Genomic DNA, 24160 nt, shown 5'->3' on the forward strand with positions numbered 1-24160 from the left:
ACTGAACCCAGTGGAAAAACAACAAGGGCAGGCCGGGTGGATATATGGATGATTACAATGCATCCCATTGTTGGGGTTTTCAAACATTGCAATGGCTAAATACAAAGATTGGTGATTTTTTTTTTTTTTTTTTTCCCCAAAGTCAAACAAAAGTACAAGTCAGTAAAATCCATCAGAACAAAACACTTTCCACATTAACTTTGCTATTCCTGAAGCTTTCAGCTATATTCCACAGACGGATAACGCGTCGATTATCCTTGGTGCATATCAAGGTCTGAGATATATTAGAAGATAAGTGAACAGTCGGTTCTCGATGTCAGTGTGTTTGATGAGGTTTGAGACATGGGCCGGCGTAAAGACCTGAGCAACTTTGACAAGGGCCAAACTGTTGTGGCCAGTCGACCGGGTCGGAGCATCACGGAAAGGGCAAGGCTTGTGTGGTGCTCCCGCTCAGTCAGCGCTGAGGACCTACCAACAGTGGTCCGAAACCGGGAATACCGCGAAAGGTAGGCGATCCCATCTGGTTCGAACCGACAGAAGAGCTATTGTGGCACAAGTCGTAGAAAAGTTTAACGATGGTTATAGAAGGAATGTGTGACAAAACACAGTGGATTGAAACCCGGCTGCGTATAGGCCGGTGTAGCCGCAGACTGGGCAGACTGCTCGTGGTCATAATGTTTCGGCTCATCAGCGTATCGATTCTTATCACACTCCACACTAAAACCTACCACACCCGACAGGTAACAATGAAATGTAATCTTACCTCATTGTACTTGCAAGCAGCATCCGCCAGGCTGCTGGTTTCACCCAGTAGACTGAGGTCCAGCTCGCTGGGTCCTGCAGACAGAAAAATCCATAACAATCTTCGAACCTAACGAAGTTAGGCTCAGAGGAATTGTTCAGCATTTTTAGGTGATGCACTTATTTGGCTTCTTACTGAGAGTTAGATGTGAAGATCAATGTGACTCATGTCTGTGCATTAAGTATGGAGCTAGAGACAGGAGGTGATTAGCCCTCCTGAAGTGTCTCCTCGTTCAACCCTGTCTCCTAGAAAGTTGGTTTATATACTGTATTACAAAATCATTTTCTAACTACGTTCATGAACTACACAAGAGTCACTGGTAGGTGGTCGGGGTGGATGTTGACAACCTGACGCCCGTCTGTGGTTCGGTTGAGGCAACAAAGCACTTTGGTCAAGGTTATTGAAAGACTGCGGTTTTGGTTAAAACTAGATAAACATTTTGTCTGACCGTGAACTTTCTCTGTGTTGAGCCAGACCACGATCTTTCTCTAACCTCAACCACGTCCTGCCAGTGCCTAAACCTAACCATAAAACAGTTTACTAATGCTGTAGTCACTACAAGTGGATATTGTTCTGCAAGATCAGATACTTTGGCAGAAAACAAATGACATATCTTGTCCGTGAACATTTCATTCATACATTCAGTATTCAATTACGTGAATGAACTACATATCCTCATTATGTTAATAGAAAATATAATCCGGTGACAGTCACCTTTCCTTCAAAACATATTTGCCGTTGCAAATGAGTTGTATATGAACATTATTTCTAGGAGGCAGGCTTTCCTAGGTGCCTGTCAATGATTCGATGATGGCAAGACTCCAGGAAGCCACTGCGCTCGGCTCTTGTTCGACAAGAAATATTTACAGCGCCCCGTAAAACTTCCAATTGTTCTTTTTACATAATGTTCTTACGTTTGTGTACCGATCAAACTTCAACATTTAACTCGAAGCAAATAAGCATATTTCCAAAAATTGAAAAAGTCGAATTATTTCTCATGTGAAAAGCGGCAAATCCTCATTTTTAGGAAGCTGGAAGGAGAGAATCTTTTTTTTAATTTCAGAACCACAAATATTTAAATGTAGTTGAAAATTTTTCAAGTCAAATCACAAGTCTGGAAAATATAATTAGACAAATGGAAAGGGGGGGTCTTGGATCAGTTTCTGAGCTGGCTGTTATAAAAATGTAATGCTATTAATGTTGCTGCTGTTCGCTGTCCCAGCTGGTAGATGTACTGTATGCTGCATGATCTCTTTGCATTACATGGGAGCTAATTTTGTCCCCGTACCGTGTGTACCACAACAGCACGCAAAGCCACATCTAATTTCCAGATGTAGACACACAGCTGCACATCTGCACTTTGATTTTCGACCTGAGCAACACGATGCAAAGCGGAAAAGAGAATATCTGCGGATCAAGTTTAATTTTGGCTCTGACAGGAGCACCTGAACCTGCTCCTGTCAGAGAGCTGCCGAAGGTGATGCTATGATAAATTCTAACACATTGCGTCTTCATCCCCTTCCTCAGTGGAAATGGGTCGTGAATAACACTTCCCGTCGGCAGATGTGTTTTTTTTTTTTTCCTCCCCTGCATGCCAGAGCCTCCTGATTTGAGAACTGGGTTAGATTCTGTCAGGATGCAGCTAAAAACATTCAGACAGATTCTAGAGAGGCGGCAGCTGTGAATTTCTTAGATGCATTATGTTAAAAAGCCTCAGAATGCACCAGATTTATAAGAAAAAAACCAGCCAACAAAAAGTGTCCTGTATACGCTCTACAATTCATAACCTGTCAGCATCATGTCAGAGTGCATCTCGTCTTTGTTCCGCTGGTGAGGCCGGCGATGACAGGTGGGCGAGGTTGCATTCGTCAGCAGCACTTCACATTGGTCCACATGTGCCGCTGCGATAATCGCGGCCTGAGGATGGACGAGGCTGGAGGAGAGTGAAAGCAGTTTCCCCTCTGCAGGGAGAAATGTAGCACTAGCAGCAGCGGATGGACTTTAAGGCGATTCGTCTCATAGCGTTTGCAGCAACAACTGCCAATCTGTTTTTAAATTCCACTTGATCATTTTATTTCCTGCAGCTTTTCCTGATACTTTTTCACTCCCCTCAGGGTTCTTCTCTTTTTATTCCTGTGTGGAACGCCTACTCTGAGGCTCCGTTATGGAAAACATATGTGGAAGAACGTCTTGACCAATGTACAGACTCTCTCTCTAAATGAGGAAAAGATCAATAATCTAAGTTTCTCATTCCTACAAGAGTAGTATAACATCTTAAGAACAACAGAATGAGATTTTCCAGCGTGATTGTTCAATAGAAATCGGTGAACATTAAGACAGTTCAGTGGCTTATTGCTGGCCTGAGTGATCATTTCTCAGTTGCTGAGAGTTTCTCATTTGTTCAAGGATCTATTTTTTCAGAATTTGGAGGATTTGTGTTGCTTAAGTGGTATTAGTGATTTTTTTTTTTTCTTCTTCATACTCCCCTGCGTCTGTTTTGGTATTTCGGTGTCTTGTCTCAAGTGTGAGGAGAGGATCTGCAGAAGTGTGTCAGCTAGCGGTCGAGTGGAACGAGGCAATTCCGACTTCAAGGATCACTGGGAATGTGAGCTTCAGTCGTATTATGTGCTCGGCCTTTATCACCTGATGTACGTGATTCTAGAGAAAAGCTGTCAAACTTTTTTATGGATGATTCGAGGGTCTATTTGACTTTAATATCAATCCCCTCAAAGCAGCAAAAGATGTTTTTCATTCTCGCAGTAGACAGATTTGAATTTGGTGGAATAATAATGCCCCAACCAAAATATCTGTACATGTACCATGAGCTATCTTTGACTCTTCACTAATTGCAATATCACTGAACTGATTATTTTATTGGGCAGCAGCTCTCCTCTGATCAAAACAACACTGTATGTAAAGATATTCTCTCCTCCTCAACCATTTTGAGGTGCCATATGTTCTCTCCTCGTGATTCTGCACCTCCCGGCGCACCTCAGTTTCCTCCTGAGTGAATCTGCTGTGGCAAATCCGCTCCAGATTGTCCCTTCATCACGACGTTCCCGAAGCAGTTTGAATCGTAAACAAGCAGGATTTTCAAGTCAAGTTTATTTATAAAGCCCAACATTTGGGGTTTTTTTTGTTTTTTTTCAGAGGGCTTCATAACGCGTACAGTGTCCACACTCAACACAGCGTTGAAACTTCTTCCAGACTGATCAAAACCAAAACACGTCAGGCAACGTTTCTCCAGTTCACCACACTTTACTCACTGAATGTTTTCAGCCGTCTCAGCTTCATCAACCACCCTAATGAAAACGTCATAGCTCCAACGCTTGGTGAACACAGCGTGGTGTGTCGGAGAAACAAAAGTAAAATTAGCCTAAAGCAGATACAGGTATCGGCGGATATGACGGCCAGTAATTAACAAGAATTGAGAAATGCCAAAGATGCTCGTGAGAATACAGTTTCACATTTACACAGTTTGTCCACCAGTGGGCATTGAGAGTTTTATTTTATCGACGCTTCGAGATATAACGTGTTAATTACTGAGCTTTAGGGCAGAGCCAGGCAAGTTGTGTCCCCTTGTTTCCAGTTACTTTCAAACGTGATGGTCTGACAATAAAGGAGTTCTGCATTCTTAGACTTTTTTTTTTTTTTACTTGTCCTTGTAACTTGGAAGTAAGTGAAGTTATGCCAGAAATCCCTACTATGCTATGCTAAGAGAACCAGATATGAGAAGGCCATTGATCTTTTCATTTAAGTCTCCGGCAGAAAGTGAATAGTTGTATTCCCCAAAATGTAGAACTATTCCTTTAATAGCCAAATTTACAGGAGCTATGGAAAAAATGTTTATGTGTTTGTGGGGGGGTGGTATGAGATGATTTATCAGAATCAGATTTGTCTCAGTTATTGATTGGCTATCAGCCTCAAAAATCTAGTGTCAGTGAATCTAGTGTATATCAAACATAAAACCAACCGCGACAGATCTACAAAGTGAAAACATTAACCATTCCTTTTGCAGTTTACATCCTCAAAAGAGAGAAGAGAACATTGTGCTGCAGTTAAAGCAATGGACATACTGCTGAGAGTCTGCCTTGACACTACAAAAGATGTGGGGTTTTTGTGCTGTGTGGGCTCATTTCCACTTTTATTATCAGGAAAAATAATGGCTGCTTTGCAACCAAGACAGGCACATTTTGCCAGCTCAATTCTGTGCCAGCGGTAACATTTTTTCCTTCAACTAAATCCTCTATGATCTCTCACTGATAAAATCCCTGCAGAAGCACCTGCGGCGCTGCTGACTGATCGTATCTTTTAAAAAGGCGTGAGGCTGTTTCAGTCAGGCCTTCACTGAAGGTGAGGGACGCAGATCTGTCTGGCACATTTTGAAGCAGTTAAAAAGATCAGGTTTTACATAATACAAACCTGGCAGCCTCCATCGACGCCACCTGAGTGATCGAAGACTGACTCTGACCTTGTCGATTCTGCATTTCTCACAGAGCGTGGCAAACCCTGCTCCACTGGTTGCTATGCCAACTCTTGTGGTAACCAGGGAGCCGTTGGGTAATCTTGGTTCTTGGTTTTCACCTGTTCTCTCTTTAGGTATGTGGACCATTTTGGAGAAGCTCCTCTACACTGTACACACGCATCGGTAGCTGTGGGGAAAAAAGCAGTGCATCCCCCGAGGAAGTTCTTCACTGTGACTGTAGCTATTCTGGTGCCGGTGCTAGGACTCAGCGCTGCTTATTGCATCAAGTTTCGTCATTATTTGGCCCGTAGCTACTTTAAAGAAAGCCTTCCTCTACATTATACTGTAAATATATGGAAACACACATGGACACAGTCTAACACTGGGATTTCTGACTTCACTTTAACAAAAACGTTCCCTCTGGGAACCTTAAGTCTTATGTAATGCTGGCTGCCTATCGTAGCCGTGTAACGTACACTACCTTCTGCACAGTGGTGGAAGAAATATCAGTACCACAGCGCCGAAATACTGTGTCACTGTTACAACTACAAGTCCTGCATTTAGAATCTTACTTATGTAAAAGTACAAAAGTATTAGCATCAAAATATACTTTAAGTACCAAAAGTAAAATTATTTTTGTAGAATGGCCCATGTCATAACAATGTATATTTTATTATCAGCGTATATTTTATTTGATTATAATCACTACTTTTAATTTCTTTATATACTGCTGCTTAGCTTGTGAAGTTCAAGGGATCGACTGTGTCTTATCTTAGCCTATAATGATACATCACAATCCCGTTGTTGATTGATTATTTTATGTTTTATTAATCTGAATCTGCAAAGAAAAATTAAAGTTACCAAACAAATGCAGTGCGGTTAAAAAGTAAAATATTTGTAGTGGAGCAGAGGTATAAAGCAGCAGAAAATGGAAATACTCACTAATACTGAATGTACTTTTATTTTCCACCACTACATTTACAGTGCTACATGTAGATAACGCAAAATAAGCAACAGTGTCTATAGATGACATTCACATACAACTGCACTTACACTGGATAATATTACCGGCTGAATTAGTCGGACTTATGTTATGTTGAGTTATGTTTTGAGGGTTTACCCTGCATCTGACCTCAGTAAAATTCAGCAGCGTACAATGCGAAGACAAATAATAAGCACGCACCAAATGTCACCCACACCTCTCTTCTCAAGAAAGCATACTTGCGTCACGTCCCACCATATGAGTCTTAATTAGACAACCAATCTAACTAAATGTAATTTTAGTGCAATTTAATGTAATTGACCTAATTAAAACCCCTGCTGGGTTGAAATGTGTCTCGCCATAAAACCCCTCTTGTCCCACTGTTTTTATGAAATAAGACGTCATCTCACCGGCTGCAGGCTCTTTGGAGGGAAACAGCTTGTTGTCCAGAGTCATGCTGATGTCACAGAAGACCTCCTCTTCATCTCGGTCGGCATCCAACTGAAAGGAAGAGGAAAAAGTTATCTAGTTTGATGCTCCGTTAATTTCCTCATAATTTGTGCTTTTCAAGATGACTTTTTGACCTTTGATTATCTCTGATATATAAATTCTGTAAACTTTACAGTAAAAAAGTCGAGTGAATCGACATCAATTCCAACATTTAACGAGAGATATTAGGCCTATCGTCAGTGAAGACTTGCGTTTAATCCAATATAAAATAATATGATAGAAAAGAAATCCATCTATGGATGTATTAATGGATTCACTGATCCACGCTTTGTCGGACTGTTGCAAAATTCAGAAGACTTGGTTTGATATAGAACAGCAGTTATCAGATATTGCGGGTGAAATTTAATTCTTAATCCATCAATTTGTTCATTTCTGAGACATAACACGGGATACAGTGAGGTAGCCACCGTGTCGGACTATTCTTTTTTTCATCAGGGGTTTATAAGAAACCTACACTCAAACAACGGGCAACCACATACCCTCCTACGTTATTACACTGGAAAGAGAAACGTGTTATTATTTGAAACTGCAGAAGACAATAGCTATTGAAAAGAACAGATTTACTCAATTTGAAAAACCATATGGGGAGATGTATTACAAGCAACGAGTAAGTAAAAATGTGGCCTTTAAATTGAAACGTAGTTTTGAGGTTTTTGTATTTTTTTGAACGGTAAAGACAGCTGGGACATGACGATGAAGGGGTCACATTGCTGAAGTTTGAGTCGGTGAAGGATAAAAGACGGGTGCACTTGATAGAGGTGAACTGTGTTTGAAGATTTGCTCTATGTGTAACATGTGCTTATGTCATTTACATTTCACTTACTTCATTTAAGTTGACCCGATACGAAGATACTGAGGTTGCGCTTGTTTGTTTTATATTCCGGCTAACTGTGTGTTGTCATTGCACGTTTCGTTTTGTTTTGTCAATGGACCTTTTTTTTTTTTTTTTTGTCGATGTGTGTATCACGTGGACCGTATCTACTGGGAAATCGGAATGAAATCTTTTGCAGTAGAGCTTTGACAGATACAAGATGTACAGAAAAGCCGTGACCATAACCTACAATATTATAAGTAAAACGGACATGCTTGGTCAGAGTTAAGCTGCTCTGACATCCAGAATGAGATTCATTATAAGATCAAACATAAGAAATGAGCTCTGGTCCTGGGAGCTACTCGCTTGGGTTATTTTGTATTCAGCACACACCAGAAGCTTAAATAACACCAGATTAATTAGCCTCCACCTCTGTCAGTTGGTCTCTTTCAGATTATTCGGCAGGCAGCTGCCTTCCCTTGCACGTACAGTACTTGCAAATTGGCCACGAAGCAGACTCCAACTCCCTGATCTGCTCTTTGTCATCCTTCTGTTCTCATCAGAGCCAGTGACAAGCAGCTGAGAGGCGACCTCGTGTACACAAAAAACGGACAAAAATAAACCGGCCGGACATAATTGGTCCCGGTTTTCAGGTGTGTGATTCTCAGCAGGGTTTCTTACCCGACATGTCCACTAAATAAACAAATGAATGAATGTCATATCTCTGGTGCGTGGAAGAGTCCCCTGTCCACCTGCAGAAAAAGGAGTGGAGGGGATCAAACGGAGGATTCCCTGCAGAGTGTGGCATCCATGAAAACCCACTACATCTCACCATGTCTGGCATCGAGGGCAGCAAAAGTAACTGACAGTGTCTTTATAGCCAAAATCTGCTCCCTCTCCAACAGAGAGGCTCCAAATACATTTATCCTCACAAGACCTTGCATGAGACTGAGGACAGATTAGAAAGCCCCCATAAGTCCCATAAAATGATATATTTCTTTAATCTTATCTTCCACGAGACAACTTACATATGTGTCTCCAAAGACCTCAAATGCACACATCCACTATATAACGGAGATAACTCAGCAAATGGTGATTTATTTTCACCTCCAAACGTCGTTCAGTGAAACTCTTGCTCCTCTTGCACACAGACACGGGATTGTGATCAGGTACTGGGGGACAACAGACTAGGGAGATTCAGGCCGTGTCATTGAAGATGCACAGTCGTAGGTGCCATTGGCGCCAACTAATTTGCATCAGAAAATCTGTTTGGAAGGAAACATAATGCCGACCAGATTACTCTTCTAAGTTTTCTGTTTTTCTGTTTTCTCATGAGGAAATATTGTTTATTAACGTATTCGGCCAGTTGCGGACAGCATATTTGTTTTCCGCCAGAATATGCGTTCTTGCAGTACAATAGCCGCTTCTAGTCACTACAGCAATATCAAACTCCTTCATGGTTATGTTTAGGCACTCAAAGCACTTGGTTGAGGTTAGGGAAAGATCGTGGCCTGGTTTAATACAAAAACAGTTCATAGCGACTTGAGACCCGATGAGGTTATATTACATTTAACCGAAAACCACGTTACCTTAACCACAGACGGGACTCTGGATGTGAACCACCAGTCTGCGGTTTGTCAGTCGTGTGCTTTTTCGTACGACCACCTTCCGCTTCAGCCAAACTCCCTGTGGCACTGGTGTGGTTCATAGATGTAGCTCTTCATTCATTAAAAAAAAAATCTCATTCGTCTCATTCATAATCCAGGCAGGGATTATATTATTCACTACAGAATAACTGGTGAAACAGTTAAGTAATATATAAATATAATCTTTAGATGGCAGGGCTGAAATAATACCTAAGCATGTTTATTTTTCTTGTTGACTGCTCACGCAGAGAGGTAGAGGTGATAGAGAGTTGTCTTCTGATACAGCTTGCAGCCAGATCTGAGCAGGATCATGCCGGGATCGTTTTTCAAAGGCTCAATCTTCCTTATCATTTTATTTACTCAGTGTGGGTGAGGAGTTCTCAAGTTCATCCACAATGAAGATTGTTTTTAAAAAATCTCAGTTTTTAAAAAAACTGCCTGTTCACTGCTTTTTTCCGCCTGATTAGCCCTCCACATCCCAAAATGTATCTTTTTAGTCTTTTTGGGTTTTTTTTTTTTCTTTTAAATATAGATTACCTATGGATCACTCCAACAGAATGATTAGGTTTGCCCTCCAAGAATACATCAACTTAAAATTGACAGCGGAATAGCAATTAGCCCTCATGGTGGTCAATAGTCAATATTATAATCAATGGGAGCAACCCTACAGAGCACACTACACACTTTTGCCAAAATCTTATCCAGGAATTGTGTTTCCTTTATGCATTGAACATAAGGACGTATAAAAAGATACATCTTTTTATAAAGTGCACTCAATAAGTTGAAGTGAGCAAAAAGCCTTCATCCATTATCTCAAAAGTTCTCAAAGAAGGAGAAGCAGATGAAAGGAAAACACATGAATCGGAGAAGGAGTCTTAAGCTTTGAAACAGGTTAAAGCAGCGGCTCCTTTGGCGCTCTCCAAAAAGAGAGGCTGCAGCTCTTTTCGGGAGAAATATTTTGTGCATTCAGTGAAATCTGTTTGATCATCTGAGCGACCTCGCGTGAAGTTCTTCAAGAGTTTGTGCCGAGGAGAGTTTCTCCCAGCGCACTTCAACAATACATGTCCAGGTTCCTTTGAAGTTATGTCAAAGTTGCCAATGTCTTCTGAAGAAGACAGAGAAAACAGGCGGGACATAAACAGATAGAAATATAACAGATATGAATATAAATAGAATCCAAGTGGCTCTAAAGACTCAACACCAATTTAAGGTTATCTAGCTTTATCTTCAAAGCGAGAGATATCTTGAAATTCAGGTCAGTTCTTCATATTTTAACCGATTAGTTACAATTCGTGTACCTCATTTATGTTTCAGGAATAATGAACAAATGCCTCATAGCCTTCTCCTGGGGGGAATGAGAGACCCAGAAAGATGGCGCAAGGTGTCTGTCGTTTGTTTGTATCAGTGTGGCATCAAGCAGCATTGTTGGAAGGAAGCTGGGGCAGAACTCACTCGGGGAATGCTTAATTAGATTGCTCCTTTTTCCCAGAATGACAAGACGGCTCCAATCGCGGCAACAACAAACAATTATCTCTCCCCGGTGCAATTTCCAGTGGAGGTGCGTGTGTTTGTGTCCTTTTCATAAGTTGAGTCAGTCTACATGAAGCAAACAGGCCCCCATTTGTACATCATTGTCACTTCTTTCACACAAAAATCTGAATGTCAATATTTGGCCCGCATGCAGAAAGTTACAGAAAAACTGACAACAGCTTAAAAATAAAAAAACGCTGAGCAATTCAGAGTGACAGAAGCAGGACGAGTTAATTCAATGAAACATCAGGAATCAGCAGCCTCGTAGACGTGTGTGCTGACGGCTTAGTCATCCCCTGACTGAACCTGACATTTAAAATGACAGCAGTACTTTCACATAAAAAAGCCTTTTGCAGAGCGCAAACAATTGCAGTAAGCCTCAGAGGTTATTGCATTCATTGGTCACGAAAGTCTGGAGTCCTTCTCTTGGGATAATTACTGAAGACCAGGAGCAAACGTATCCAATTAGAGTTTAATCGAATCGTTAAAATTTGTTTTGTTTTTTTTGTTGTTGCTCAGATCGGACCGAAACGTAATAGCGTTCACAAATTTTACAGACATTGTTTGTGTTTTGTCTTAGTTCATTAGGGACCAGACGGTGGGTGTTTAGACAACAGAACAATATAACTGACACAAAGTGGAAGAAGGTTTATATACACTACTATATTATAATGGCACACACAATATCTGTGTGAATACTGTTAATTGTGATACCTCGGTGCAAACACCGGAAACAAAGATCATCTAATGTTCTGTATATAGTTGCAGTGTTGGTGTTTCTGACAATTAAAACCACATTTCCTATAAAACTGTGCTGTCTTTTAAAAAGAGGATGATCCATGACTCCATTTTTTTTTTCACTTTTAAAAAAAAATCTGCTCTCTCTCTCCTTTCTCCGTCTGCCACTGAAAAATAATCAGTAAAGCAAAATAGTGAAATACATTCTCTACTTCCTTATTTTCTTTGTCAGATATCACTGTAAAGTGAATATCTTTTCAGACTTCTGGTCGGACAAAAATAAAGATGGTTTCTTAAACGTCATTTATACAAGAATCGTAATTGTGTAATCGCGGTGTAAAAGAACAGGATTTCCTCACCTAGATTTCTCTTGGTGAAAGCCGATGTCTTTGCCATGTGTGCAGCCACGTAACCAGGGTTACTGATTGACTTTTCGCACATACGAATGTGCAGGACAAACACGGCGAAGAGAGCAGAGTGTCCATATATTCAAAATAATTTAATTCAAACTAAGTTTCCTCTATAAATCTGAACAAGTTTTTTTTTTTTTTATATTACTTGTTATCTTAACTTGGTGGTTTTAAGACATGCAATTCTGACCACACCAGTGCCTCGTGGATAAAATCTTTTTGTTGTCAGCTGTGGCTTCACCTGTTCAGAGCTGACGGTATTATCCCTGCTTGGAAGGCTTTTTTCTCTCGTGAATGTTATCCCGTTTTTTTTTTTTTTCGCATTTTGGCTAGAAAACAGTAAAGTGGGGTATTTAGGTGAACGCCGTATCGGAGCATTTCCCAGGGTACGTTCACACTCAATTATCACACACAAAACATGCATGCACCCCGGTAATGTAGGTTTAAATGTGCAGTGAAGCGACATCGAGCTGTGAAGCGGCTCACGAGCTGGGGGCATGAAAGACAAAAACATTTCCTTCTGCTTCAAGTGTCAGTGGAATGAAAATCAAACCCTCTCAACAAACCACCTCTGACTGAATCATCTACAAATCTACTGTAATTGTAAATATTTTTTTTACAGCAGAGCTCTTACGATTTTATTTCTAAAGAACAAGAACCGCCCAAGTGTTCAGCGCGGACGTCGTTTGTCATGATTTTTTTTTTTTTTTTTGTGTGCTTCAGACTGCGGCAACCTTTGATTTTTGAGGCGTAAGCGTGTGTGTGATTGCAGGGATGATTTGACAGGCTAGAGACACACTGAGAGGGAAGGGGGAGTGACGCTGTTTGCCTGAGGCTCCCTTGTAGATGCCTGTTGATGGCAGGGGCACCACAAAGAGAGCAGAGAGGGCAATTCACGGGGCGGGCAATCCATCCGTAAGCTCGCCGAACGTTCAAATCACTCAGGTGGGGACTGCAGAGGGAGGAGATACTTCCGGTGCCCCTGGTTCTGGGAGTAAAGGTCCGCAGACAATGTTACACGACTCGCAGTTGGAGCACTTTCCCACGGCTTTGAGCGGCAGGAAACTCTCCTGGTTCAATTGTCAGTCCAAATGATTAACAACTGTGTTTGCTGAGAAAGTCACAAGTACAAGCTTGTGTACATAAAATGTTCGGGGCTGAGGTGAACTACGACTCCCAGTGTGCATACTCCGTCAGGTGAGCCGCAAACGTTGGCCGGGGGCTAAAGATGACGGTGTTGGGAAAAACTGAAAAGACAGTCTGCAGCTTAAATAAGTCCCACTTTTACATTCTGTGTCAGTTTTGGTAGAATTCAGCAGCTAAGGGGTCGAAGCCCTTCGATCTCCTCGCCGTTCTGATTCGCTGTGCGAGAGGGCCTTGGGCATTTTTTTAAAATAACCTTTTACACACCCTTGTACTTGAAAGTTTTAGGCTAATAGAAAATGATTATGGTACATGAATCCATTGTAAGAAGCTGCAGAAGAAAAAGTCAGATCTTTTGCTCGGATAAAAGTAGCAATACCACAATGCTGAAATACTCTGTTACAAGAAAAAGTCCTGCATTCAAAATCTGAAAGAACAAAAAGTAGCAGCATCAAAATATACTTAAGTTACTTTTGGTACTTCATTGGTTGATTTATGTTTTGTATTAATAATCTGAATTCGAAAAGTAACTAATAACAAAAGTTTTCAAATAAATGGAGTGGAGTCGAGCAGTACAGTACTTGAGTAGATGTACTTAGTTACTTTCCGCCACTGCCTAAAAGATAGTGATGGGAAATTTGAGGGGGGGGGGACAACTTCCATGAAATATTTGTAACAGCTGCATTATCCCTACCATCATCTGAATATCTTACTCGTGATCTCCAAAATGAACCAAATCACAAATATTTACTATCGCGAATGGCGCGAGGCAGCTGCACGGCGTCTGGTGCCTGCACCTTCAAGGGAGACAGCCCTTCGGAGTCTAATGAAGTTGACTCCACCGCTGTTGACTACGCCCGCTTTGGCGGCATCTCTAGTCGTCTTCATGGCGTCTCTCTGCATCGTTACGCTGAGCACTCGCGACCTTCGCCTCCAGACCGTGGGGAGGTAAATGCCCTGCACAGCAAGTACCTCTCTCTGAGCGGGCTCCCCCAGCTAGACCCACACCAACTCTGCGACGTTGCACCCCAACTTAATTTTTGATCATTATACCGCTACGGTAGCTCGGTTTCCATTTTAATCCGCTTAAGAGGATTAGACCTGCCCCCGTTATCGAAGATGAACACTGGTCTTAAAACAGCAACAACAAAAAAACAAAACAAAAAGAAAAATCTTTCGACAGACTGTTCATATTCAGCTGCTGGGATTTAAACTAGAATTAAGAAGCAGGATCATGTTACACCTCCTTTAACCTCCCTGCGCTGGCTGCCTCGTCAAGTTAGAATCAATCTGACTTGTTTGAAGACGTGATCTGTGTACATATAAAAAGTTTATCATTGTACTTTTCCCCCTGAAGCCCGTCAGTTTATACTTCTGTGTAGAATCGATGCCGTGGCCATGACGCAGCCCTGATGTGCACCTCCCTAGAAATCTAACAACGCAGGCGGCTACAACCGTGATTGGCCCGCTCCTCCGTGTCTCTCAGTGGCCGGACGAGCGCAGAAAAGTCACCCTCCCTCTGCCTCAATCACGCTTAGCGGTCGTACACACCAACCCCTCCGACGTCTTCCTCCTGTCGTTTCTGCGTTGCGGGGATTTTCAGTAAAAGTAACTGTTGTTCGACATTCACTCGCTCCGGCTCCGACACGATCTGTGCCCGGTTTCAGTGGCCGTTGTTCGTTGTGCGCGCACACACACACACACGCACACACACACACACACACACACACACACACACACACACACACACACACAGCGGCACTGAAACCCCAACCGCCAACTAGCGTTTTCGCGGCGCAGTTGCAGAGCCACGCAGACACGCCAGCGCACAAGCATAAATGCTTACGACGGCGTCGGATCTGCATCCGTCCTGCGCAAGTGTATAAAACCAGACTTCAGCCAAACCGGTCTAAAGTGCTATGATTTAAAACAAACAACAAAAAAAAGGGGGACAAATTAGTCTGCGGCGCCGCCTTTGCCTCTACTGACTGTTTTAGTTTTAGTGTAGCTTCCCGCTGAGGTGGAATGTATCTCATTATTCTGTTGGGCTGCTGGGTATTATTAGTACAACACAACACAAACCACGCCGCGGAGCGTGAACACGGCTATATCTGCTCTCTCAGGCAGAGGGGCTGTGGAGCGCCTGCCGGGACGCGCACAGCCTCCACCAACGACAAACCAACTGTGAAAAAGGACCGATTTTAACTTTGATGGCTTCACCACGAGGGAACCAATATTTCTCTCCGAATGGACAAGATTAAATACCGTGACTGCGACTCAAAACGTATACAGTACCCACGCACATCTGGTAATACCCTGATCATTTCATTTATCGATCTTCATAAATTCACTAGTTTCAGACTCTAAACTGTCCATATTTTCTTAGTCTCCTGTGACAGTAAACCGAATATCTTTGAATTATGGGCCGCTGCTCGGACAAAGGGAGGCATTTGGAGATAACATCTTGGGCTCTGCAAAACTGTGATGGACATTTGTTGTTGTTGTTGTTATTTTCTTACATTTTATAGAACAAACAGTTAACTGATCAATCGAGAAAATGCTAGTCATAATAGTCCATAATGAAAATAATTGTTAGTTGCAGCCCTATTGTCTGAACACACAGGAAATTTGCCGAATATCGGCTAAATTATGATTTCTGAAAGCGTCTGATCAAAACTAAAGAAGAGTGTAAATCTGGGAAAGCATTTTTTGACACTGTGCTCCTGACAAATTTCAATCAATGACAAAGCAGCACTGAGCAGCGATACGCAATACTTAACATTCAGCCTTGAAAATGCAGGAAACCACTTGTAAAAGCAGACCTGGCAGATGGAGAGAAAAGTGTTCGAAATCACAACAGAAAGCCCCGAATGGTTTTTTTTTTTTTTCCCCCCCTTGATGAGTAACGTAGTCGTTCCACAGATTGTGCCAGCCCACCACCGAGGCTGGTCGGGAGCAACATGCCACACACGGGGCGATAGCAGGGAGCAGTGTTCAAGCGTATTCGTGAAACGTGTCGTGTGGAGACGCGCTCCCCAGGTCTGCTCCACTTTCCTCCCACAGTCCAAAGACATGTAGATTCGGCGAATTTGAAACAAAAAGGAAAAAAAAAAAGAATAAAAGCCTATGTTGTGCATCAGTCAGCCATCTGACAAACAGGCTCACAGGCTTTTGGAAACCTTAACAGGCTACGCAGGAACATGGCAGACAAGAGAGCAGGAGGAAAGAGACAGCTAGATGATAATCCAATAAAGAGGGTATAAATAAGAGCAATATTCTAAAAGAAACTGGAAAAGGACTCACAGGAGAAAACACACATTTTTTTGCAGTAATACAGACACAAGATTTCATTCCCAGAGTCGAGTTTTGTTCACTTCACTGGAATTTTCACTTTTTCCTCTTGTAGCATCAACCACAGAAAGCTAAAGAGAGGCAGAGAGCACTGGCACATAAGCTGCAGGCTTTGTCTTCTGGAGGGCATCTGTTTACAATTTCGTTCTTTTTTTTTAACTTTTTTTAAATTCATGTTAAACACACTGGAGATTATCCTGTGCAACCATGCAAAGAAAATCTCCTTCTCACAGTGAAACAGTAGAGCGGTTATTTAGTATTCCCTCTGCTGTGAGGAAGACGACGCAGCACTGGGACTGATCAATAAGACCCCCGCTAGCCGAGTGGGCAGCCACTTCCTGTTGGCTGCAGGAGCCAATAGCTCTATTAACACCCGCCTCACACATGCTGTACCATGGCTAACTCGATGCCCCTCTGCACCAAACCACACAATCCAGTTGAAGATCCTGGTGGTCTCCAAACAACCGAGAGTCCTCTATTTCAACAGAACGAGTCTGCTTTTTACACCTTGCAAAACAATCGGCAGCTAAACGGATACCGAGTGCAAAAATCTTTTGCTGGTGCAAAGGTCCCCTGCTGGAATAAAACCGGGGATGCTGGAGGTAGAGGGTATGCGTCTGATGCGAAACTTGTGTTTAGCTAAATGCTGACTGAAAAAACATTGTGCTCTCTGGCACACTGAAATAACAGCTGAGGCCTGCTAAATTTGGCACACCTCATTTTTCACCAGCTTCTGGATCCAAATTTTGAAGGCCCTGCTTCAAGACTCATCTTAAATTATTGATATGATGTATGAATGAAAGTTTAACTGGGAGAATGCAACTCCCGAAACCTGGCGTGACGTGATTCGCTGGAGAGGAAGCGGATCACTCCGTTGGAGTTGTGGGAACTACAGAAACGGGATAGAGCAGAGGGCGTTGCAGAGCGGAGGTTCTTCAGTCACAAACACGCTTTGGCTGAGCACAGACAGCGGCAGACTCACGGAATTTCATGTCGGGCAGCTCACATGACCTGCTGACGGTGACGCTTGTCACTTTAAACGACGAAAGCGACGGTCGGTGATGCCTAAAAATGAGGAGCTGCTACCGGAACGCTCCGTAGGCTGTTCTTTGCCAATGAGAAACAGGGAGAAGAGGTAACAGGTTCGTCAGAGTTTTGGTTTAGCAAATTTATGTAGCTTGGCAACTTCAGCGTCTAAACTCAGATTCAGATAATCCTTCTCATCTTTTAACTCACTTTTCATTTTTTTCTTCTTCCGCTGTTCAGTTAATCGTACTGTAATTAAATGCAAATTGAATGGATATACACTTGTCCTACACTGACCATACACAACACTGTATTTCTTCACCTTCATGCAGCCAATTTTACAGACAGCCAGCGTTCAACCATGACTGACGCTACTCTTTTAGCGTCCAAATCAACGGTGTTTTGTTAGCAAATAACATGTCAGTATCACTAAGATTTCAGAGTTTGACTTTGTCATTCCATTTGGATGTCCGCAATAAGACCGGCGACATATGATGCCTGAAGTCGTAAACGTTCAAATCCAATCCAATCTCTCCGTTCTCTCCCAAATGATGTAAGTGCAACGTAATTGTTGGTGCTCCTAAAAATGTGAAATGCCACGCGCAAATCCACAAAGCCTACCTACACACCCTTCCTTCCTGCCTCGCTACACACTACTTCCTGTGTTGGCACTGAGATGTAAATCTCACACAGAATCTTACAATATGAACATTAATCTGGTATTTGGCTACTTTCAAAGCGAGTAAAAAAAAAAAGAGACATGTACGAATAATGGAAAGACACACACACACACACCCAACAAAATTCCACCAGCCTCACCGTAACAATAAGGCCCCTCTCCTGGAAGTATTTGACCAGAGGAATGGTGTTTTGCTTGAAGTTGGTCAGGCGGCGGTCGATGGCCTTGGGGTTGTCGTCGGGTCGTCCCTGCTGCTCAGCTCGCTTCTGCAGCCTCTCCTTCAAGCGGTGGTTGGTGCAGGCCAGGAACACCACCAGGTCCGGGGTGCAGATCTAAAGGGAGAGAAGAAGACGTGTGAAACATTACAGCCAACGCGCTCCTCCGTGATTTTCGTGATCAGGGAACCGGAGCAGGGCCGGTCTCAATTTTAAATTCGATGCAGGTCAGGTCAAAATGTCAAAACGTCAATTCACACAAAAAATAAGTCTTCACTCTCATTCAATCTCTTCAGACCTTACTATCTTTTTCTTTACAGCAGTTTTTGAATTTTTTAATCAAGTCCACCACCTGAATTTCACTGGTCTAAATGAGTGCCAGGAAGGTTTACTTGTAGGTTGACTGTAGCCTTGGCAAGAGCCTGCAGCTGCCCCTCTGATGATGCAGTTTTAATACAGTTTGAATTGTGTGTTAAACAGGATGAATCTGTAATCTCCCAACAGGAGATGAGACCATTATTACCTGCCTCGCACACAGCTCTTCTTTATTTTGGCTGGGTTACTGTGTTTGACAAACAGAGGAGAATGAGATAGCAGACGATCACATGAGAGTATCTGTGACACATGCAACCTTTTCCTTAACTGAGACGACAGTTTTCTATTTAGACATCAAACGTGAGGAGGTAAAAAATACTGAATAGTGCAGCTTTCATTTGTTTTCAGCGTTTAATATGCAATAAAGCATTGAACGTTCTTAAATAAACTCCATTTATACTGACAAAATCTGACAAAAGCTTGTTTTTGTTTTTGTTTTTTTGGATAAAAAGTAACAACAAATAAGATGTGACAAATAACCATTGTAAGACCTGCGCTGCACTGACACATGATCAGACTGAACTCTATTGCTGGTACACACACTGTAGCAGTACAACCACACGCAGATCACCATCCAGCCAGCACATATACTAGATATAAAGATAAACGAATGTACCGAATCAACAATAAACCAATGAGGTACATAGTAGAAAGGGTGTAACTCTGATAAACATGCAGTTGCCAGTTTATTGAGTACACCGAGCTGAAACTGACGCAACCTAATGCAGCAGTTCTTCCAGTTTGTGGTGCTTTAAAGTGGTGTTGATTTAACTTCACGATCGCCTCGGAGGATGTAGTTTATGATGCTGATAAACCGTACTGCACGATACAGAGGTGGTGTGTCTGTTATTTAGCCTACCCTCATCGATATCAAAGGTTCCGACAAAAAAATGAAAGAAACGTCAGTCCAAGTCCATACGCGAATGAATGATAGGTCAGTTATATTCGCAGCATTAACAGAAACCAAAGGGGTAGTAAGCTATGTGCTGTAGAATGAGTCTGGTTGAACGTGATAAGCTGAAAAGAATTTCAACTCGGACACGTCAACATCAGGCGCCGGGCGAAGTGTTATCGTCCTGCTCAAATTACTGCAATCAGGAGATTTTGAAATAAGCACGACAGGCCTGCAGCACCTGTAGCAAAAGATATAATAGAGGGCAAATAACCACTAACTGTTCTAATTTGAAGGAAAAGGTCAGGCAGCAGCAAGAGCTCTGACTGAGATCTGAGTAATAGAGATTTGATTTGTGACACTCCAATGAGCTTGACTGCTTCTATTTTACAAATACAATACAATAGACAAAGGCATTCCTTAGTAACCAATGAGTATGTGAACTTAGCAGACTGACGTGTGCACTGGGTCAGTTAAGGACGTTGTTATCTACCTAATGCAAGCATTAATGTGAAATAACTCTGCTTCCATGGTTCTGACCTCTGGTTTTATAAAGAGGTCAGACCATTAAATACTCTCCTCATCTTGAACCCGACATCTGCTTACCCTGCTAAACACCAGCGGGAACTTTCCTCCAAAAAAGGGATCAAGAGCGGTTTATTACTTTTCATACGCCGTCGTTTGTTTTCCTCCAGTGTTAGACGAAATGCTCATGACGAGCGCGTGATGTCGCCTCGCTTTTTTTTTTTTTGTGTCAGGTGCAACTGTTAACGTTGAGCAGCGGTACGGGCGCCACAGTCATTTCTAACGAGAAAAAGCGTTGTGAAAATGTCTCCAGAAATTTACCGTCCTCACATCACATCAGAGCAAAAAGGCATCTACTTAAAAAAGTTTGAATGCTGGCGGTTCTGTCAGTGATACTATCTCTTGCTCAAAAGGTCAGGACGCGTGTGGTAGGCCTCCTCTCTAATACGCACGCACACACAGAGAAACCTCAATAAGATGCATACGCAGGCAGATGTTGATCTGATCGCAGCTAATGCAGCTAATACCCTTTTACGGATGTTCTGCTAAATGCCCCCTATCAAAAGGGAAGGAAAAAAAAGAAGAAGAAATGAACCTCTGACAAAGGTTCAAGTGCAGAAAATGTGGCTTCCTGTTGTGTTTCAGAGGAAAGTCAACATCCTTTATGAAGCAAAACCTTAGATACACAACGCTGTTATTGCCACATGCAACATGTAGCCTTTTATACAGTTTTTGACACATTGAGCTTATTTTGTTCGGTCGAAACCACCGTATTTTATCGAGTTTCGTATTTGGTTTGGTGAACCAGGCCGTGTATAAGATAAGAGGTTTGTTTAAAAACAAATCGGATTCCAGCTATTCAAAAAGTGGAGCTAATAATTATGGGCTTGTGTTCGTTCCGCTGAAGGCTGGTACACGAGGAAAGAGCTGAATATGGGCATCAATCCAGAATACTGTTTGCAGTTGGTTAATTTGGGTCTGTGCAGCTCCCGGAGCATGTGGAGCTGCTGACTATCAGACGTCTAAATCTGTCCCCATGAACCCAGCCGTCTTGGGGTCGTTTCCTCTCTATCTGCCATCCAGCAGTCCTCATGGAGGACAACAGACTTCCATTCTCAGATGTCACAGCGAGGTTCGAACGGCATTAATCTTACTTGTCCAAACAAACAGATCTAAAGCAGTCCACATGAGTTCAACAGATTTCACCATATGTACTTGGAGCCTATGTACATGTAATTCTTCAGCAGGCCGCTGGGTTCAGTGTAGGGTTTAATTCATTAATTGTTTTTATTGTAAAATGTTAGAAAAAAAACTGCTCATCGCAATTTTCAAAGCCCAAGGTGACGGCTTCAAATTGCTTTAACGTTCAACAAATAGTCAAGTATCCTACAATTCTCTGTTTACTATGACATAAGCCAAAGAAAAGCACCAAATTCTCAGATTTTAAAACCTGGAAACATCAAATATTTGGCATTTTTTTCATGAAAAATTACTTATATGATTAACTGGTTATCAAAATAATTGCTGATTAATTTGCTTTTGCTCAACTAATCAATAAATCTGTGAAGTCAATAAAAGACAAAGCTTAATCTTGTCAGTACAGATTCTGCAAATGTCACCTTTTGCAATTTTTTTTTTTTTTTTTGCTTATTCATTGTGGATATGTATCTAGGTGTAACCGCACAGGAAATAAAAGGGGTGAAAACTTTTTCTTTTTTTTTTTGGCTGCGGTTCGGCAAAGCAGCTGTTGCTCCGTTTTTGCCACTTTTTCATAACCGTCGTGATGGATGATTGTGTACAAGACAAGGCGACGGCTTCGTGCAGCAAACTGATCAACGTCCAGCTGGCAACTGGCACAGCCTCACGACTGTTTTCACCATCAGTCACTATGGTGTTGTTGTTGATGGGTTTTTTTTTTTTTTTTAATTACCAGTTAATGATTTAGTCTATGAAATGTCACAAAATAGTGAAACTTGCTTGTTTTGTCCGACCAAATGATATAAAACAGAGAAAAGCAGGAAGTCCTCTGATTGGCAGTAACCAGTGCATGTTTGACATTTCTACTTGATAAAATACTTGCCTGATGATTGCTCAGTTACCAAAGCTGATAGCTATAAGTGTGTGTTGTGGATTTAGACAACCACACGGGGAGACTGTTTGTCAAAAAGCTCGAGGGGAGGATGAAGGGATAGACGGTCTCTCCGGGCAGCTATAAAGGGAAGCAGAACGACTGTAGCAGCCCACAGGAGCGGCTCATAAATAGCTGCTGTGATGTTGTAAAGGGCAAAGCGGCAGCACGGAGTGAGGGGAGACTAATGAAAATGGATGCTGTGGTACCTCAGAGGGCCACTCCGTCGTCGCTGAGCTGACACAGCGCTGGGGAACATAGTAATCAAAGTAAAGTACTGAACTTTTCAGAATGTTAAGTTTACTGGATGAAGCTTGAAGCAGCACCGAGCGCATCTGAAAGTCGTTTAGAAAAGTCGAGATTGAACCCTTTCAAGGAACCTACAGTTTTTTTTGTGGACTGCAGCAGCTGAAAGGGAAAGGCTTCTGTTTCAGTTCTGTATATTTAACATTGACCACTGTCATGCAAAAACTCTCAAAACATGATAGCCTCTGAAACTGTAATTCAGGCTATTATGAGGCACTAAACTCTCCTCGGAAACTGTGAAATTATGGTTTGCAAATTAGCACATTTGGTGGGACTGAGGATGTTTTTTTTTTTTTTTAATTGTAGGCGACACATCTACAAAACACTGTAGTGTGTATAAAATAAAGTAATCAAACGCAATACTATTGCAGTACGTACTGACAATGTGAAACGTAAAATGTTCAGTTGAATTGAAAACTAATTCGATGGGTCTTGATTCAAGTTACTTGTAAGTTGGGGGCTGTACCTATTGATAGCCACTACATGGAAGGTGCTGCTGCTGTTTTTTTGCAGCCTGTAATGTGATCAAATACAAACACCCACAAAGTGCGGCCCCGAAGACACATCGGAAATCCCTCTCTTCTGCTCTCATTATGCGTGTTTAGTCGCACAGCTACCGTATGCAGCCAGGTCAAAACACTTATATTAAAGGTTCAACACGGCAGTTGCCCCTTCAGCTTTTAATAGTTTTTATTTCTCCTTTCCGAAACTGCCCAGTCTTTACTCCCCTGTTCCCCATTGTCCCGTTTTCTTCTACTGTACCTACATTTAAGTGCCAGTAAGAACCGCTAAGTATTTTTTCTGGAATCTGATTCATGCGGGGACATTTCCCTGTAAACCGCGAGCCGAATTACGAAGTGTTACCACCCGTCATTCTTTTTGGACGGACGTCATTATTTGCAAGTCTGTCATCTGAGGGTAATTTTTTATCTGCCCTCATGCAGAACTGGTTCAATATGGGGAACAGTAAATTATTAAGTGATGGTGACGTGGAATCCATCACCAGAATTTCTGATCACAGAAAGTACGGTGGCTTCAGAAAGTATTCGGACCCTTTTCGTGTTGTAGATTTGATTGTAAATGGTTAGATTTTCCACTTTTGTCAGTCTACACTCAATAATCCATAATGGCAAAGAGAAAATGTGTTTTTAGAAATTTTTGTACAAATTCATTATAGATCATAAAGTGAAATCTCTGGGGGTTTATTGAGTGTAGTCTGATGGGGAAAAAATGGCTTCTTTTTTTTAGTTCGATGATTAGTCATTTGATCGATTAGTTAAGTGACAGAAAATTCATCAGCAACTATTTTGATAATAAATTAATTAATTAAAGTAATTTTTCTCAGCAAAAATGCCAAAAGTTAGCTGCTTCCAGACTCTCAAGTGCAAAGTTTTCCGACTTTGTCTAGTAGGACAGATAACTAAATATCTTTGGATTTAAAATTGTTGTTAGGACAAAACAAGCGATTCCGAAAATGTCACCCTTGGTTTGGGGAACTTGTGTTGGCAATTTTTTTTTTTTTTTTTTTAACTGTTTTCTGACATTTTATAGACCAAATGATTAATTGTTTAATTGACAAGGCGTTTGGCAGATTAATCAGTAAGTAAAATAATCCCTATGTGCAGA

At 41.9% G+C, this 24160-nt stretch overlaps 1 protein-coding gene across 1 annotated transcript in view; it reads right to left on the minus strand.

Moving 5' to 3' along the window:
- ak5 (adenylate kinase 5) overlaps positions 1–24160 on the minus strand; it is an 81607-nt gene that overhangs the window by 39536 nt on the left and 17911 nt on the right. The window contains exons 6-8 of the mRNA XM_040144708.1: positions 18234–18425; positions 6660–6750; positions 764–837 (exon numbers count right to left, since the gene is read on the minus strand). Of these exons, the coding sequence (XP_040000642.1) occupies positions 764–837; positions 6660–6750; positions 18234–18425 (357 nt within the window). The remainder of the gene's footprint in view (positions 1–763; positions 838–6659; positions 6751–18233; positions 18426–24160) is intronic.

This window comes from Xiphias gladius, chromosome 14 (assembly GCF_016859285.1).
Source record: "Xiphias gladius isolate SHS-SW01 ecotype Sanya breed wild chromosome 14, ASM1685928v1, whole genome shotgun sequence".
NCBI lineage: Eukaryota > Metazoa > Chordata > Actinopteri > Istiophoriformes > Xiphiidae > Xiphias > Xiphias gladius.